The 17,070-nt window shown below is 62.9% G+C and overlaps 2 protein-coding genes across 5 annotated transcripts; one reads left to right on the forward strand and one right to left on the reverse strand.

Annotated features, from left to right (window-relative positions):
• The first annotated feature begins 2,741 nt into the window (after nt 1-2,741).
• On the forward strand, nt 2,742-11,409 carry RASL10B (RAS like family 10 member B). Of its 2 annotated transcripts, none has more exons than XM_038157652.1 (4): nt 2,742-2,804; nt 4,800-5,132; nt 7,632-7,676; nt 8,387-11,409. In XM_038157652.1, exons 2-4 carry the CDS (start codon nt 4,917-4,919, stop codon nt 8,711-8,713), a joined length of 588 nt encoding a protein of 195 aa, XP_038013580.1. In that variant the 5' UTR covers nt 2,742-2,804; nt 4,800-4,916; the 3' UTR covers nt 8,714-11,409. The 2 variants fall into 2 exon arrangements, with proteins under 2 accessions (XP_038013580.1, XP_038013579.1); XM_038157651.1 differs by having other exon boundaries at nt 7,552-7,676; nt 8,387-8,798.
• Nucleotides 11,410-11,570: 161 nt separating this feature from the next.
• GAS2L2 (growth arrest specific 2 like 2) lies at nt 11,571-16,736 on the reverse strand. Of its 3 annotated transcripts, XM_038157648.1 has the most exons (7): nt 16,612-16,736; nt 16,137-16,506; nt 15,259-15,497; nt 14,810-14,917; nt 14,218-14,314; nt 13,612-13,870; nt 11,571-13,444 (listed from the first exon to the last, which is right to left on the reverse strand). In XM_038157648.1, the coding sequence occupies exons 2-7, from the start codon at nt 16,492-16,494 to the stop codon at nt 12,232-12,234; spliced, it is 2,274 nt and encodes a 757-aa protein (XP_038013576.1). In that variant the 5' UTR covers nt 16,495-16,506; nt 16,612-16,736; the 3' UTR covers nt 11,571-12,231. The 3 variants fall into 3 exon arrangements, with proteins under 3 accessions (XP_038013576.1, XP_038013575.1, XP_038013577.1); XM_038157647.1 differs by having other exon boundaries at nt 16,137-16,705; XM_038157649.1 differs by lacking the exons at nt 16,137-16,506; nt 16,612-16,736 and adding an exon at nt 15,671-15,899.
• Nucleotides 16,737-17,070: the final 334 nt, after the last annotated feature.

Consider the following 17,070-nt stretch of genomic DNA (forward strand, 5'->3'; position numbering starts at 1 on the left):
GAATGGTAAAATCCTGGGAGTCAGTGAGGTGTTTGGATTGCTTTGCACTGGTGCTGCTGTTTTTCAGAGGGCTTTGCCGTCTCTGGTCCCATCCCAAGCAAGATGGATTGGGCTGCAAAACCTCTGTGCCAGGCCGGAGCCAAGCTCAGTACTTGAAGTGGCCAGAAATCCAACAGATCAAGCAGCAGGTTTGGGGGGTGTTGCTCTGGAGCAGGGTAACCTTTTCCCTCACCCTGCCCAGCCTTGGCTGAGCAGCACCTGGATTTTTGGGAACTTCCACCCTCTGTGGAGGGCAGGTACTATATCAACCAGTGCTGCCCGGCACTGGGATGGTTTAGTGTCAGGAGCAGGTGCACGTGTCAGGTAACAGTGACAGGCTGGCTTGGGGTCTCTGATCTTGCTGTTGTGTCCCTTCCTGCATCCCTGGTTTGGGATGGGATCATCATTCCCTGCTGGGGGTGAGCCTGGAGCAGCATTTGGCCCCACAGGAACAAGAGCTGCTGTGGGATGCTCAGGGCTCTGCCCTGGCTGCTGCTGTCCCCTCCTGTCCTGTGGCAAAGGGAAAGGTTTCATCCTCCCTCCCTGTTCTGCCAGAGGCTCCTCGAGAACAATCTGATCTTTGCTGCTGCTGTGGATTTGCAGACACAGTGCCCTGTCAGCAGGGACACACCAACGCCTGGGAGCTGGGTTTGTCATTAGCAGTGTCACCCGTGGGGCTCAGGGGACGCAGGTGATGCTCCCTGAGCTGGGAACTGTCAGGGGGGATTGTTCCCCACAGCCTTCCCTGTTCCTGAGGCCATGCTGTGGGACAGGGACCTCCTGAGCTGTTCCTTGCTGCTCTGGCTGGAGCTGGGGCAAATCCTTCTGTGCTCCCCAAAATCCCTGCTGCTCCCACCGGCCTCACACCCATCCTGCTCCATGCCAGCAGGTCCCTGAGCCCATGATGGGCTGTGGGGGAGACAGGGACTCAGGGGAGGATTTTGGATCTGGCAGAGGCAGGAGCTGACCATAGCCACCAGCTCTGCCTGTCCCCTGCTGCCACCTGCACATCGGGAACTCTTGGATGGATGATTTTAGGTTTGCCTTGCACTCACTCGTGTCGCTGAGACTGGGATGAACCTCCCAGCCAGCAGGGACATGCCGGGATCCAGCCCCACTCCCCTCCCCCCGCTCCTCGTATATTAAATTTCACACATAAAACTGCAACTGAAGAGCATCTCGGAGGGAACTGCTAAAAATAGCCCCGAGGCTGGAGCCTGAATTGTGCAGGAGAGTTCACGTGCAGCCCGATCCCCGCGCTCTCCCGGAAACGTTCCAGGGCTGGCGGCTGCTTTATGGCCATGCAGGGAAGGGGAGCAGCGGCTCGGGCTGCTGCTAACCCCAGGGACACATCAATATTCCCCTGCTGCGAGCATCGGGCGGCTCTGCAGGGAGATAACGCCCCGATCTCTGCCGGCCCGGGTGCAACGCGGGACACGGCGACGGGGCTGTGACCCCCCTTGCCTGCTGCTGGTGCCGGGGCGGCACAAAGGCTGTACCAGTGTCCTTGTACCCCCAGCCCCGGGGCTGCGCCTGCCGTCCCCTTGTCCCCAGGAGGGATGTGGCATTGTGTTTCCCCCTGCACCCCCTCCTCAGCCTGCAGAGGAGCCCCCGCAGATGATGTTTTTCCCCAGCCAAAGGTGCTGACGAGGCTGGGGGGAGCCCGGCCGAGCTGCCGCCGGAGCTCGGGTTCAGGCAAGCCCGTGTGATCGCCGCCAGACCTGTGCAGACACCTCGGTGCTCGCCGGTGTCACAGGCAGCCGGAGTGGGCTTTGGGGGCTGTTCCGCGGAGCAGAGGGGCGCAGGGAGTCCATCAGCAGCGTGTCCCGGGGGCCTGGACCATGGTCCTGGAGGTGCAGGCAGCATCTTCCCTCTGTCCAGCACGCAGGTAAACGCTCCGTGCGGGGTGACCCAAAAATGCAGACACCGCAACAGAAACGTCCCTCCTTTGGTGGGGCCTGCGAGCGGCCCGGGCTCAGGGTCCCCCCGGCACAGAGAAGCCCCCAGCCCCGCCCGCGGGCCGGGGGCCGGCACGGCAGGAGCTGAAGCGATGTGCCCGAGAGCGCAGCGAGCAGCGGTGTCGGAGGAGGGAAAGGCTCCCCGGGAGGGCTCCTGCCCACCTCCCCCGGGGGAGTCCGGCCCGTGGGACTCGTCCTGGGTGGGCATGAGAGCCCAGATGCCGCTGGGCGCCGGGGAGGGAAGGGGTGACGCCGCTGCACCCAGCACACTGCAGGGGGGACATGGGAGGGTCTTTTCCCATCGGCGCCTCCCCAGAGCCCCGCGAGAGGCCGGTGTCTCTGCTGGATTCCTGCGGCTCGCTCTGTGCATTCCCTGCCTCCTTTCCCGGGTGCTGCCTCCTTCCCTCCAGGGCACTGCCCGCATCCTTCCCGGGCATCCTCTGCATCCCTGCCTGGGCAGATCCTCCTTCCCTCCCCGGGCGCTGCCCGCATCCCTGCCTGAGCCCTCCCTGCCTCCCTCCCTCCATCCCTCCCTCCATCCCTCCCCAGGCGCTGCCCGCCTCCCGCCTGGGCATCCCCGCCATCCCACCGGGCGCTGCCGCCTCCATCCCTGCCCGGACACCGCCGGCCCCCCCGCCGTGCCCCGGCCGGGCTCCCCGCTCCCCGCCGCCGCCCCCCGGTGTGGCCGCGCCGGGCGGGGGCCGGGCCGGGCCGGGGCTCTGCAGCGGGGCCGCCCGCCCCGCGCCGGGCTCGCCGCATGGCTCCGCCGCCCGCCGGGGCGCCGCCGGCCCGGGCCGCCGCTGCCAGGTACGGGGGATCCGCCGGGAAGGGCAGGACGGGGGGGCAAAGTTACCGCTGAGCAGGGCCGGGGGTGGCTGCGATGAGGGGACGAGGGGGAAAGTTGAGCGCCGGTGTCTCCGCTCCCCTTCGCCCGCCGGCACGGCGGGTGCGGGTGTCGTCTCCCCTCGGCATCCCCCGATCCCCTCCAGCCCCAGCGACCCCGCGGGCCGGGGGTGCCGCGCCGCCCAGCGCGGCCGGAGCATCCCCGGGAGGGTCTGGATGCTGGGGGTGCGGGATGTGGGGGGCGGCATGTGGGGTGAGGGATGCTGCCCCCGCCCTACGGGGCTCAGGGGCTGCTCCTTCCCGTGCCCCAGGCGTGGCAGCGTGGCCAAGGTCGAAGCGGGGGCCGGAGCCGCCTTTCCCGGAGCCCCCTGCGAGCCCCCGCCCGGCTCTGCAGCCCGCGGAGCCCGGCCTGGTGCTGAGCGCCCGAGGACCCGCGGCTGGTCCCTGCCCCACCACCCTCCGTGGGGTGCCCCGAAGTGTCCCCCCGCTGTGCCTCAGTTTCCCACAGTAGCTGCTCGTGGGGCCGGGCCCCGTCAGGTCGGGCTCTGATATTTTTGGGGCGCATTGTCCCCGCGGGCCAGCGCAGAGGGCGATGAGGTTCTGGCGGAGGCAGAGCGGGGCTCAGCCCGTGCCCCAGTTCCAGCGAGCCCTGCGGGCACTGCCTTTCCAGTTGTGTCGCTCCATCACGCTCCGGCCCCGCAGAGGAGCTGGGGACGCCGCTGTGAGGAGGAAGGGTTTGTGGGGACGGGGCTGTCCCTGCAGCAGAGTGGCCCCCCGGGACCCGCAGTGACAGTGCTGCCTGCTGGCGGACAAAGGCCCTGGCAGGGCCGGCCCGGGGGCTGCTGCACCCCCCATTTCCCTGCGTCTGGCACAGAAACATTCCCGCTGCGGGGCTGGGGACAGCCAGCACCCCGGGGGACAGTGCCAGCAGCACGGGGGGACAGGGTCCCGGTGCTGGCTTGAGGGGGGTGAGGGTGGTGTGAGCCATGGCCCAGGGAAGGGATCCCAGGAAGCTTGGCCACTCCAGCACCCACCAGTGGGAACCTCTGTGCCCAGGCTCCCCCTGGGGTAAATAAACCCCATCAAACGGGCACAACAGGGTGTTTGAACCTGGCACTTTCAGCTGCTGCCCTGCACTTCGGGGATGGTTTTAGGGAAAATGGGCCAGAGCATCAGAAATTGGTCAAAGCATCCACACTTTGGGATAAAGCACAAGCTGCTTCCTAGGGATGAGACCCAGTCAAAGCGGGACCCATCCCCTCGCCCGTGCCGTCCCCACCACAGCTCCTGGGCGGGAGCCCGGTGCCAGCGGGTGTTTGGACTCCTCAGGCTCAGCTCCCACATCCCTGTGTGTGGGTTATCCCCCGTGACCCCCCCACACGTGGGCTCTGCCCCGGGGCCCTCCGGCCTCAGCGCGGTGGTGGCTCCGGGCTCACCCTGTCAGCTGGCTTGCAAATGAGTCCCCATCAAGTTAATTGCCCAGCAGCTGAAAGGCTGAAAGGAAACGTTCGAGCTGTCGCTCGCAGGCGCACAGCGATCTCCCCCCGCCCGCAAAAGGCAATTCCGGCTGTCCAAGCCCAGGGAAGATGGATTCCCCGGCTTGGGACGGCCCCGGGAAGGAGCAGCTGGTGACAGTGGCCGTGGGTTGAGTGTCCAGCACAGCCTGGGTCCCCGCTGCTGCCGGGCTGAGCAAACCCTGAGCGCAGACAGAGCCTTTCCTTGCTCTGGTACTGAAAGGGCTGAATGTGCCTGTGAGAACCTTCCTGGAATCAAGTTCACTCAAATCCTGCCTCTCCTCGGCTGCTGGGGCGGGAGGCTCCAAGGCGGACCCTGAGGTCCTGCAGTGCCGAGACCCCGGGTACATTGTCAGCTCCTGCTCCAAAAAACACCCCCTGAAGCACCACCAGTGCCACCCCAGGGTGTCTCTCAGACCTGACCGGCTTCTCCTTGGCCTTGCAGTGACGGGGAGCCCCGGAGGGGAAATGCATCCTGAATGGGGCTGAGGCCCCCTGCTCGGGAATATGCAGCCTCGGCACCGCGGAGGCAGCACCAGGGCAGCGGCCGGAGCGCGGCGGGATGGTGGCAACCTTCAAGATCGCCGTGCTGGGAGCCCAGGGCGTGGGCAAGAGCGCCATAGTCCGGCAGTTCCTGTACAACGAGTTCAGCGAGGTCTGCGTGCCCACCACGGCCCGCCGCGTCTACCTGCCCGCCGTGGTCATGAACGGCCACGTGCACGACCTGCAGATCATGGACTTTCCCCCCATCACCGCCTTCCCTGTCAACACCCTGCAGGTAGGGGGGCACCCGAGGGGGCCTCCACCTCTGGGGGTCTGTGGTGAGCCACCCCGTGGTGGGGTTTTGCTGTTAAACTCCGTGGGGTTCCAGTTCTGCCTTTTTGGGGGATGCTTCTCTCTCTGTGGCAGGGTTTGGTTGCTAAATGGGGGATTGTGTCCTCATGGATCCTGCTGAGCAGGTCCAGGATAAAGTGTGTTCTAAAGTTTGGTGACAGCAAACGCAAGAGAGGTGGCATCCCACTCCAAGGAGCGTGGCTCTGGCATTGCCCACAGCTGGGATCCAGCTGGGGTCCTGGAGCACTGGGATCCAGTCCCGTGGCTGTCAGAGCCAACAGCAGAACATTTGGGTGAAGCCCAGGGGTTCCTGGAGAGCCACAGCCCTGATGCACCCACTGCCTGAGCCAGGCAGAGCTTGTCCCCTCCTGGGAGTGGCCGTCACCCTCTCCAGTGTTGCCTGGGCTTGTTCCTGGAGCTCTGAACCCACCAGCTCCTCCTCTGCCCCCTCAGGTGCTTCCAAAGCCCCCCCAAAGACAGTGTGGGGTTGGAAAGCGTTGCCACCAGTGCCAACAGCTTCTGGGTGGAGTTAGTGGGGGAAAAGGGGGTGCTAAGCTCATGCCATAGCCCCAGTCCCAGGGGCACAGGTTTTGTCACCACTGTGGGGAAAGGAGCTGGAGGTTCCCAGCTGTGGCTGCAGCCACGCTGGAGGGCATTGCCACCAGTGGGGCCACCTCAATTAGTCACAGTGTCCCTGTCCCCAGCAGAGACAGGGTCACAGGGGCCATGTAGTGCTCCGAGAGTCCCTGTACCAGCAGGCAGGAGGTGAAATGAGCACTCCAGGGGTGAGGAGAAGGTTTAAAAATTAATGGGTGAGTGCAGGGAATGAAAGGTCAGCGTGAGAAGCAGCCCGAAATAGCAAAGGGTAATTTATTGACACAGCAATGCTCACACACTCCATTAACTCCCTGCCTTGCTGCACTCCAGAGGAGGCGGCCAGGGGGAACAGATGGAGGTTTCCAGGGAAGAGAGGGTGATCAGAGGGGTGGCTCTGAGGGGAAAGGAGAGGGCCATGGTGAGGGATACGGCTCTGTCTGCTGGGAAACATCGTGGACTCAGCTCCGTGCCAGGAGCAGCATCCCTGCAGTGCTGTCCTGGAAGGGCAGCAGGAGCCAGTGGCTCTCTGACATGCTGCTCCCGCAGTGCAACACTTCTCCAGCTCAAGCATCCCAGGAAACCTGCACTGCTGAGGAAAACCATCCTGACATGGCAGGGCCTGAGCAAGCTGCCCCCAGCACGGTGAAATAGCTGCAGTTCCCTGTCTCCAGGAAGGATCAGGGCTCAGAGGAGCCCAGAGGTTGCTGTTCCATCCTCCTGCATCTTGGAGCCCGAGGATCTCCCAAGCATCTCCCCTCGGTGGACAGGGAGGGGCTGTGTCCCTCTGCTCCCTGCCAGCTCCTTCCCCTGCTGCCCCCCGTGACAGAGATCAGCCCACATCCCAAAACTCCCCTTTCTCCATCTCATTCTGATGATAAACTCAGGAAGGGCTGATTCATGGCTCTGAAGGGGTTTGCTCAGGGAGAAGTGAGGCCTTTCCTCCCTGGAGAGTCTTTCTCCTTTCCAGAGGCACCCAGGAGGGTTTTGCAGTGCTGCCTGCAGGGGCTGCCGTTCCCAGTCCCTCTGTTGGGATGGGAAAGTGCCTGAAGTGAGGCAGATTGCCACTCATAGCATGAGAAAAAAAAAAATCCAGTTGTTCCCAGAAACCCAAGGGTTCCCTAACAGCATTAATTTCTTGCAGCTCCAGATTTTGGCTGTAGAGAGGCCACCCCTGCCTGCCTCTGCCCTGGATCCACATCCTGCTCTCACAGACTCAGTTCCTGAGCAGCCTCTGCTCCTCTTCTGTCCCCATGTCCCCTCCAGACAGACCTGCTGTCACCTTCCCCCTCTGACCCACAGAGCTGCTGCTGCATCACCCTCAGAGCTCAGATGGGGCTCAGCGTCCTCCTCACCTGCCCTGCCCCAAAAACCAGGGTGCACCACTAATTAGAACAGCTAATTAGCAGCTCTGGAGGATGAAGCTTGTACTCCCAGGGCAGGGGGCTGCATTCAGCCCCACTCCCAGCTCAGCTCTGTGCTGTCATTAGGCTGCAATCCTCCCTTGGGAGTGGAACTGGGGCTGACAAATCCTGTTACCTCTCCCCGGGATTGACAGGGGGGATAAGGGATCTCTGGAGATGGGGGATGGCTGCAGGGCTGTGGGGGCACGCACACACACAGCAGAGGAGGGTGCTGGGTGTTGGGGCTGGGCAATGTGCGGCCCCCCTGCTGCCACAGCAGCCTCCTTGGGGTGCCCCCCCCAGAACAGGGCAGGGCAGGGCATCCCCTGGGCTGAGCCGGGATTGATCCCTCTGTGCACCTTGCAGGAGTGGGCAGACGTGTGTTGCAGGGGGCTCCGGAGTGTCCATGCCTACATCCTGGTCTATGACATCTGTTGCTTTGACAGCTTCGAGTACATCAAAACCATCCGCCAGCAGATCCTGGAAACGAGGTAGGGATGCCTTTGGGATGGTGCTAGAGCCCCGTGGCTCCTGGCAAGGGAGTTCTGCACCAAGGGGGAACATCTTGGCCTCAGAGATGAGATATCAGACTGGCACAAAGCCCCTTTGCAGGGACAGGAGCCCAAAAAACAAGAGAGGAGCAGGGCCCCAGGCAGGCTCCTCTGGAGGATTCTCTGCTGCCATTCCTGGTACGGCTACTCCCTGTCCTGCTCCACGGAACCCAGGGAGGGCTGGAGGATTCTCTGCTGCCAGCCCCTAAAATGAGCTGCAAAATATCCAGCAAAGGCTCTGAGCAAAGGGTCACAGTTCCTGCCTCATTGCTGACAGAATTCCCAGGAAAACATGATTAGCTGCCCTCTGGAAGATTCCACATCAGCAGCACGTCCAACACCCTTCACTTCACATCCACACCTCTCGCTCCTATTCCAAGAAACAAAATCAGGGTTAAGTGTGGCAGAGCTTGGAGGAGCCTGACTGGGAACTGGCTTTAATTCTGGCTAGTGATTCCTGCATTCAGGTGCCAGGCAGGCATCCCTGTGGGTGAGCCCTGAGCGAGCAGCTGCAGATGGCATGGGGGGTGGCTGGACACAGAGAGGGACAAGGGGACAAGGCAAGCCGCAGCCGAGAGCCCGTTTGGGATGGGTTGAGCTCTGTAGGCTGTCCCTCTGGGCTCCGTCCCCTCACCCCCCGCCCTCCCCAGGGTCATCGGCACCTCGGAGACGCCCATCATCATCGTGGGCAACAAGCGGGACCTGCAGCGGGGCCGGGTGATCCCGCGCTGGAACGTCTCCAACCTGGTGAAAAAGACGTGGAAGTGCGGCTACATCGAGTGCTCGGCCAAGTACAACTGGCACATCCTGCTGCTCTTCAGCGAGCTCCTCAAGAGCGTGGGCTGTGCCCGCTGCAAGCACGTCCACACCACCATCCGCTTCCAGGGCGCGCTGCGCAGGAACCGCTGCACCATCATGTGAGCCCCTGCCCGGGACCATCATGTGAGCCCCTGCCCGGGACCCCGGGGCCACCCTAACCCGGGGATGGTTCTGCTGCACCATCATGTGAGCCCCTGCCCCGGGACCATCATGTGAGCCCCTGCCCGGGACCCTGGGGCCACCCTAACCCGGGGATGGTTCTGCTGCACCATCATGTGAGCCCCAGCCCCAAGGTCCCGGGGCCACCCTAACCCGGGGATGGTTCTGCTGCACCATCATGTGAGCCCCCAGCCCCAAGGTCCCGGGGCTGCCCAAACTCGGGGATGGTTCTGCTCCCCGGGCAGTGGGAGCTGTGCTGGAGGCACCTCCAGGGTTGCTGAGGTGACATTTGGGGACAGGGCACCTTGTGCCGGGGGTGGCCAGGCTGCCTGGGGATAGTGAGGGGTGAGGGATGGCCCTGAGCTCTCTCCAAGCCTCCAGAGCTTGAGGCCAGAGCCATCCCAGGGGGTGTACACTGCTTTGGAGGGTGGAGGAGGTACCACCTCTGGGGTGCCCTCAGAGGGTGCCCAGATTTTGGCTGTCAGTTCATCCTTGCCAGCTTCTGCCCTGGCAGCACAGGGGCAGTGGCTGGTGCTGCTCGCCTGCCATGGCCTGCTGCTGGAAGGGAATTTTCCAGCGCCTGCATCCCGATGTTCTGGGCCTGGTTCTGTCTCTGGGAATTCTGCTTTTCTCCTTGTGGAGCTGGGATTTCTCCCTGAGGAGGGCAGAGCAGCCAGGTGACATGGGCTGTCTTTTGGCTCAGTCAGGTCAGATTTCCAGGCGGAATTTCTGGATGAAAGCAAGAAAGGGGGGAAAAAAAATAAATCCCAATCCTGCCCCTGACATCCTCAGGAGCTGGGCTCTGCCTTCCCAGGGCTCTGAGCTCCCCTCTGCCCCAGCACAGCCCCAGCACAGGAAGGCTTCTCCTCCCCCCAGCCTGTGAACACCAAATAATCTGGGAACACCCCTTGCTGGGCAGGTCACCCCTCTGCTACCTCTCGTCCTGGGCTCAGCAGGTGACCAGCTTTGCACAGCCCCACCCCAGCCCTTGGGGTGTCCCGGGCAGGTGGGCAGCCCCTGTGCCCCCTGTGCCCCCTGTGCCCCCTGTGCCCCTGGCAGTGCCACCAGGTCTGACCCTGCCGGGTTTTCCCACAGGGATGTTGCCTCAGCAGCAACAGGGATCGGGAGCAGCACTTCCAGCTGCATTCCTGGGGTTCTTTTTCTCTCTCGTATGTCCCTAATAGGAAATTGAGCCCCCCCCACCTTTTTATTTTTTAATTATTATTTTTTAATCTTCTGGTTTGTGTTTGCACCAGAGCTGCAGCTCACCTGCAGGGTGGGTTGGCAAAGTCAGCCCCTGTTAGGAAATGATGATGGAGTGGTGAAGGGTGAGCAAGGGGCCAAGAGGATCGTGGTTTCCCCATGGCTGATCCTTGTGAGACACAGGGAAACACCATCCTCACCTGCAGGATTTATGTCTGATCCATCCTCCGGCAAAACCATCTTGGTGATTCCTGCTGTCACGAGGAGCTGGAGGGGTTCAGCACTGCTCTGGGCAGCAGAACAGGACACCCAGCCCCCTCTGCCACCACAGCCAGGTGTCCATGGCCCAGCAGCTCCACTGTGCTCGTGGAATTGCTTCCCATTAAAGGCAGCTCCAGCTGAGCTCCAGTGCCTCTCACTGCCCCACCCCTGTGCCAGGGCTGCGGGTACATCCTGCTCCTCCCTCCCTGCTTGGGGAATCAAACTCCTTGCTCCAAAAATAAAAGGGAAAAATGCGTAAAGGCAATGGGGGGACACGGGCCCATCTCAGCCAGGAAGGGCAGTGGCACTTGTCACCATCCCTCGCCTTCATGGCAAACCTGGCTCCCCTGTCCGAGCTCATCCTGTCAGGATATTAACACGTGTAAGTCCATTTATCAATCTCTGGCTAGAGCTTTATCCCTCCAAATTGTCTGAGAAGGAAATTCCTTGGTAAATGCTAATAAGAAAGCATTTATGAAGTGCTCCGACACACACATATCAACGACTAAGCCAATACATTGTTTGTTATAACCCTGTAGCCTGCAGTTTATAGCACAATTAGTTACAGGTTTTTATAGCATCTATTTAGTATTTTGAAGAAAAAAAAGAAAAAGGTTATAAATATAATTGTTATATTCTATTGTACTTTATAGACAGAGGAAGTTATATTAGTAATAATAACAACTCTCACTGCTTCGACAGCATTTCCCAGCTCCCGGGAAAACGAGGGCTACAAAGAGCTACTTTCCCCAGAGCCCAGGAGGGGTAGGTGGTGCTGGTGGCACCCTGGGGCAGGCAGGGAATCCCAGGCAGGAAGATCCGAGGTGTCCAGGCGCAGGGATTGGAGCATGGCAGCAGCCACGAGCGCCCCGCGGCCCTACTCACACCTTACTACAGATTTACCACTCACCCAACACCACCCTGCTCCTGCTGAGAGCAACCTGGGCCTGGCACAGGCTGGCATGTCCCCACTGCTGTGCCCAGGGCAGTGCCAGGTCTCTGCCCCCGTGCTCATGGAGGTGATGCCTGGGTTCGGTTCGGTTTGGCCCCACAAGGATGCTTCCCTCTCCCTCTCCTCCTCCTCCTGCCCCACTGAGCATCCCAGTTGCCTGGACTTGGCTTCCCTTTCCCCCCTGGACTCCTTGTCGGAGATTCCCGAGGTGTCTACGCCGCCTGTGACACCCTGCACCTCCTTCTTTGAAATGGAATTAAAAATCAGGTCTGTCCCCTTGTTCTGTACCAGCCTCAGGAGTGTTCTTGCCAGCAGGTTTTGCATTCCCCGAGTCCCAGCGCTCACATTTGCAGCTCCTCTGCAGGGACGTGGGGCTGACTTCATCCTCTCATGGAAAATGAGACTCTCCTGGGCACGGTGGGGTTCTCAGAGGGACGTTTGCTGTGCCCACATCAGGATTATCCTCCTCCCTCCCCACCCACACAGAAAAGATGTGGAAATCGAGGGGTTTTGGCACATCTCTATTGCACAAACAGCACTGCTGGGTGCTTGGGGGGCAGCAGAGCCTGCTGTGACCCTCGGTGACAGCCAGCACCCCAGAGGGGACCACAGCCACCACAGGGCTCAGCAAGGGTCCCCTTCTGTGACCCCCTCCAGCTGAGTGACCCAAGCACTCATGAAGGCTCTTGGAGCCGTCAGACACGAGGCTCGCTGCTCCCGTGGCGCAGATGGGGAACGCTGAGGTATGAGATGTTTTTCATGTGTCGAGGATGGGGTGTCCCCACTTTAGGGGTGCTAAACCCTTCCTCCTGCAGAAAACATCCCATCCTCTCAACCTGGGGCTGGATTTTTCCACCCAAACCAGTGCAGAAGTGCCTGCTTAGCAGGATTACCAGTACAGAAAGAATCCATTGGGAAGGAGAGGGGTGCAGCTCTGGAAAGTGAGGTGGAACCCCCCGGCTTGTCTGGGAGCAATCCCATCGTGCTGCCCGGGAAGCCTCGGGCACTGCCGCTGCACCTTCAGCTTCAGCATCGCTCCCACCCTTGGAGAGAGGGGTCTGTCCACCCGTCCGTCCATCCGTCCGTGCCCACGGGATGGGCTCAGACCCACGACTCCTCGTCATCCTCGGTCAGCCAGGTGCCGCTGTCGCCCAGGCTCGGCGCGGCCGTGGGGCGTGTGCTGCCGCTCTGGGGGGCTCGGGGGGGCGCCGGGGGGCGGTGCTGGCCCCGGGGGGCAGGGGGGCGATGTCCCCACCTCAGCGGGGTGGGGATGCGCGAGGGGCGCTTGCCCGGCCTGTGGTCCCGCCGGGGGCGCACCTTGGGCCGCAGCTTCAGCTTGTAGATGGAGGGCACCCGCTCGGGCTTCTTCAGGCACCGCCGGGGCTTGGCGGCGTTGGCGGCCCCGGGCGCCCGCGGGCTCTGGCCGCCCACCCCCGGCCGCTCGGGCTCCCCCGGGGCTGGGAGCTGCGGGCTTTTGGGGACCTGGCTCCACATCCCCGCAGGGCGCAGGGGCTGCGGCCCGCGGGACAGCTCCTCCAGCACCCTGGCATAGCCGGGGGGCCGCGGGGTCCTGCAGCACCCCCGGAGCCCCTCGAGCCCATCGTCAGGGCCGCAGCCTCCCCCGGCTTCACCCCCTGGCACCCGAGGTCCCTCAGCAGCCCCAGCCCTTGGGTTCGGGGCTGGGTGGCGCTGCCGTGTCCCCTGGGGACCGTCCCCAGCAGCGCAGGGCTTGCACCCCGCTGCAGAGCGGCCCAGAGGGGTGGGGGGCCGGGGGGCGGCCGGGCTGGCTTTGGTGGAGGGTTTAACGCTGCTGTCCAGTTTCGGGGCTTGGCTGGAGGAATTTCGGGGTGAGGGCTGTCGGCCCCGGCAGAGGGCTCCCTGCCTCCCTTCCCGTGGGTTCTTCAGGCTCTGGGAGTCTCCCGGAGCATCCCGGTGCGAGGAGGGGGCACAGACCTTTAGGGGACTGGGGGCACGGACCTTTAAGGGACTGGGGGCTCGGGGTGTCGCTGTGGTGGCTGTCCCCGTTTCCTGTGGCCTGGCAGCCAGCACAGATGATTTTCCTCCTTGCTGGGTGCTTCTCGGAGGCGCCGGTACCGTCCGTGGGCTGGGAGCCGCGGACCTGCCCCGTGCCGGTGCCACAGGGGTGGGTGTCCCTGGGCTGGTCCCTTGCGGTGCCCTGGGGACCCCCGGGCCGTTCGGGAAGCTCAGCCGGGAGGGGGTGGGTGCCCGGCCCCTCGGCCCGTGCCCAGGGGAGCTGGATCGAGCAGGTGACCGGGATGGTGTCCCCAAAGGGACAGCGGGTGGCTCCCGCGTCCTGCAGGGAGAGACGGCGGAGAGGGGTCAGGGAGCTGCTGCATCCCCCCGGTCCCGCGTGGTGCTGGGCACCTCCAGAAGGGGGTGGGGGGGAAAATGCCAAAGATGTGAGAAAAACTGCTCTGAAGACGGGCAGTCTGGGGCACGAAGCATCTCTGCACCACTTACCTGCCCGAAGGGACCCTCCGGGGCTGCACCGGCTCCGGGTGAGGGCTGGTACACGGCTGGCGACCCGAGTCCTGTGGCTCGGGGGTGGCAGAGGACCGGGGACCAGGGGGGACACGGCTCCCCCAGGTGACGGGGGGCAGGGGGCTCTGGGAGCGGCTGACCAGCAGCGTGGGCTGGGGGCTGCGGGCGGCCGGGCACAGCCGCACCTCGTGCTGCACTTGCTGCTGCGGGCTCCGGGCTTTCCAGGCTTGTTTGTGAGCTGTGGGGACAACGAGGGGGGCTCAGCACCCCTGTCCCCTGCACCCAGCCCCGGTGAAGCCCACCCAGCCGTGGCTCAGCATCCAGCCCCCCGAGGGTGCGGGCAGGAAGCTGCGCTCCCTGCAAAGCGTCTTTTGGGGTCCGGCTCCATCCAAAAGTCTTCCATGACCTCTAGTGGCCACCAAAGCCTAAGAAAGTCCCCAAAGCCCGACATTCCCCGGCAAAACAACGAGGCATGGCTGTACCAAAGCCTCCCGCTAATGAAAACATCCCCGAGAAGCATCGAGACCAGGCACAGACCCTCCCCACCCTCAGCCAGCCGCGGGGCTTGGGGACGCGGGGACTCACAGAGCGAGGTGCAGCGACACGGGTCGTGCTTGTCCAGGTAGTGCTCCAGCGTGTCCCAGCCGCCCCCGACCCGCACCATGACGTGCTCCCGCAGGATCTGCACGGGAATGTCCATGCCAGGGGACACCAGCAGCCTGGCGGGGGCACGCTCGGCCGGGCTTCGGGAGCTGTGGGCTCGCCCTAAGTGCCACCAGGTGTCCCAAAGGACGGCTGCGTCCCTGGCTCAGCTCCTGCAGCCATCCCGACAGGTTTATTTCGTCACCACAAGGAGGGTGAGGGACCCTTTTGGAAAATCCCCGTCCTTGGTGGTGTGCTGAGTTCTTTGGCCTGGCTTGGGGATGGATTCAGAGCATCCCAGTGACCATTGCTGGGTGAGAGCAGGCTGTGGCTCTGTGGGATGTCAGGTTTTGTCCCACACACATGGGGTTAAATCCATACCAACATCTATTGCAGGGCTGAGCTCCCCTGCTTTGGGAATAATGATAAATTCTCCCACACGGGCCCCTTCCGGGGGATTGTGGAAATGGGGTCATGGCAGCAGAGCAGAATTCCTGATGCTTTTCCCCCAAAAGCAGGAGTGAAGCAGGCTCACCCGGACAAAGATGAGGGTGTCAGTGTCCCCCACTTGGTATTTCCCTTCAGAGATCTTGATCATGGGGAACTGGACAGGGCAGGTACAGCGGCTCACCAGGTGCTGCACCTGCAGGTGGCAGGGATGGGTCCTCACCAGGGCTGCTGGGAAAGGTCCTGGGGCGACCATGCCATCCCCATCCACCTCCATGCCCATCCCCATCCATCTCCATGTCCATCCCCATCCATCTCCATGCCCATCCATCCCCATGCCCATCCATCTCCCTGCCCATCCCCATCTCCATGCCATCCCCATCCATCTCCATGCCCATCCCCATACCTTTCTACAGCCTCCCCCATCCGTCTCCCTGCCCATCCCCATCTCCATGCCATCCCCATCCATGCCCATCCCCACCCATGCCCATCCATCCCCATCCGTGCCCCTCCCCACGCTCCCCATGCCCTGGGTACCATCTGGTCGAGGTTGTTGAGGCCCCGTGCTCTCCTGGGGGGCTGGGGCAGGGCGGGCTCTGTGCGAGGCAGGTCCAGCTCCTGCCGGAGCTCCTCCTCGATCTCCTCCTCCATCTGCACCAGGGTCGGGGCACGCATTCCGAAGCGGGAGGCCTGGCGTGCCAGCTCCAGCAGGCACAGCACGAAGTTCTTCTCGTTCTTCCTCAGCACCAGGTCCTCTGTCTCGAACATCAAGACGTCTGCACGGGACAGGGCTGGGCTGAGCCAGGGCTGGCACGTGGGGATGGGACAAAGGGGATGGGGGGCACCGATGGAGGCAAAGCCCACCCAAAGGGATGCTCTTCACTGGAGCCATCCCACCAGGAGTATGGCTGGGTTCAACCAGAGTTGGGATAAACGATAAAGGATAAACCTTTCCTTTTGGGCATCTACAGCAGTTTCATGGCATCCCAAAGGCACAAAACGCAGTGTCTGAGAGCCCTGAGGATGTCTTGCTCTGTGCCACTCCCCTTCCTGGGCGTCCATGGTGGTAGGACAGGGTGACAGATGCTTTGCTCAGAGCCAGGATTTCTCCTGCTGTCCTTAGGGCTTGGATCGGGTGCCTGGCAGGGACACACTGTGCCATCCACCCTTTCCTTCGCCGTTCCTCCTGTGTGTATTTGCACCCAAGCAAGCACTCCAGCCACGTGCCAGCACCCTGCAAAGCTGCTGCCAAGCCTGGAGGACCTTGCACAAGGGATGTCAGCTCAGGGATGCCTGCACACAGTGCTGTCCCACGCTGGGGTGGCGCTGGGTTTGGGGGACACATGGCAAAACATGGAGTGGCTGGAGGGGACTTGAACACGGAGGCGTGGGACAGTTGGAGCCTGGCATCCTACCTTTGATATCCATCTCCTTCCTGCACCACTGGATGAAGTTGGAGACGTTGTCCCTGGCCTGGAAGGTGCCTGGCTGTGCTGTGAGGTTGCAGGTGACACCGGCCGTGGGCAGGTGGAGCTGCCGGGCCACGTCGGGGCAGGCACGGGCGAACTCCCCGGCCACCTGGGTGACGTGGTTGGCGTGGCAGCAGAGCACAGCCCCGGTCTCCAGCACCTCCAAGAAGGTGCCCACCTCGATGTCAAGGCCATAGAGCTCCTTCAGCCACTCTGCCAGGTCCTCCTTCATGGCGTACAGGTACTGCCCGCTGGACTGGTAGGGACGGATGCTGCGCGCCCCCGTGCCCGCTGTGCCCCACATTCTGCCATAAGACTGGGAGGAGGTCGAGGGAAAAGGTGATGGGGACATGGGGACATGGGCACACGGGGACCTGCCCCAGCCCTGTCCCCAGCACCCCTCCCCGGCAGCCACACTCACCTGGTGCCACTCGCTCCCTGCCACACGGGGTGGTGGCAGTGTCCTGGTGGTGTCCAGAGCCCTGCTGGGCTCCCAGGGCTGTGATGCTGCCGGGGAGAGGAAATCACCTTCCTGGGCACCGGGTGTTTTGTTTCCTTCCCAAGTGCTGATCGCTTCTCCTTGGTGACAAGGGACTGGCTGCAAACACTCCCTGTTAACCCTTCAGCACCTGCTGCTCTCTCACATCCCTGCTCCTCCCCAGCCATGCCCGGGGTGGATTTTCCCCCCCGAGGGCCCTGGCTCCGGGGCAGGAAGGAGTTAGAGAGCAGCTCCTCAGCACCCAGACTGCTCCCAGCCACACGAGGGGGGTTTTCCTCCTTCCCAAAATCCCTACACCCACCCCCACCACAGGTGAGGTGACCTGAGGGCCACATGGTGCATGTTCAGGGCGACCTCAGGGTGAGGAGGGTTTATTTTCAC

Source organism: Motacilla alba, chromosome 19, assembly GCF_015832195.1.
Source record: "Motacilla alba alba isolate MOTALB_02 chromosome 19, Motacilla_alba_V1.0_pri, whole genome shotgun sequence".
Classification (NCBI taxonomy): domain Eukaryota; kingdom Metazoa; phylum Chordata; class Aves; order Passeriformes; family Motacillidae; genus Motacilla; species Motacilla alba.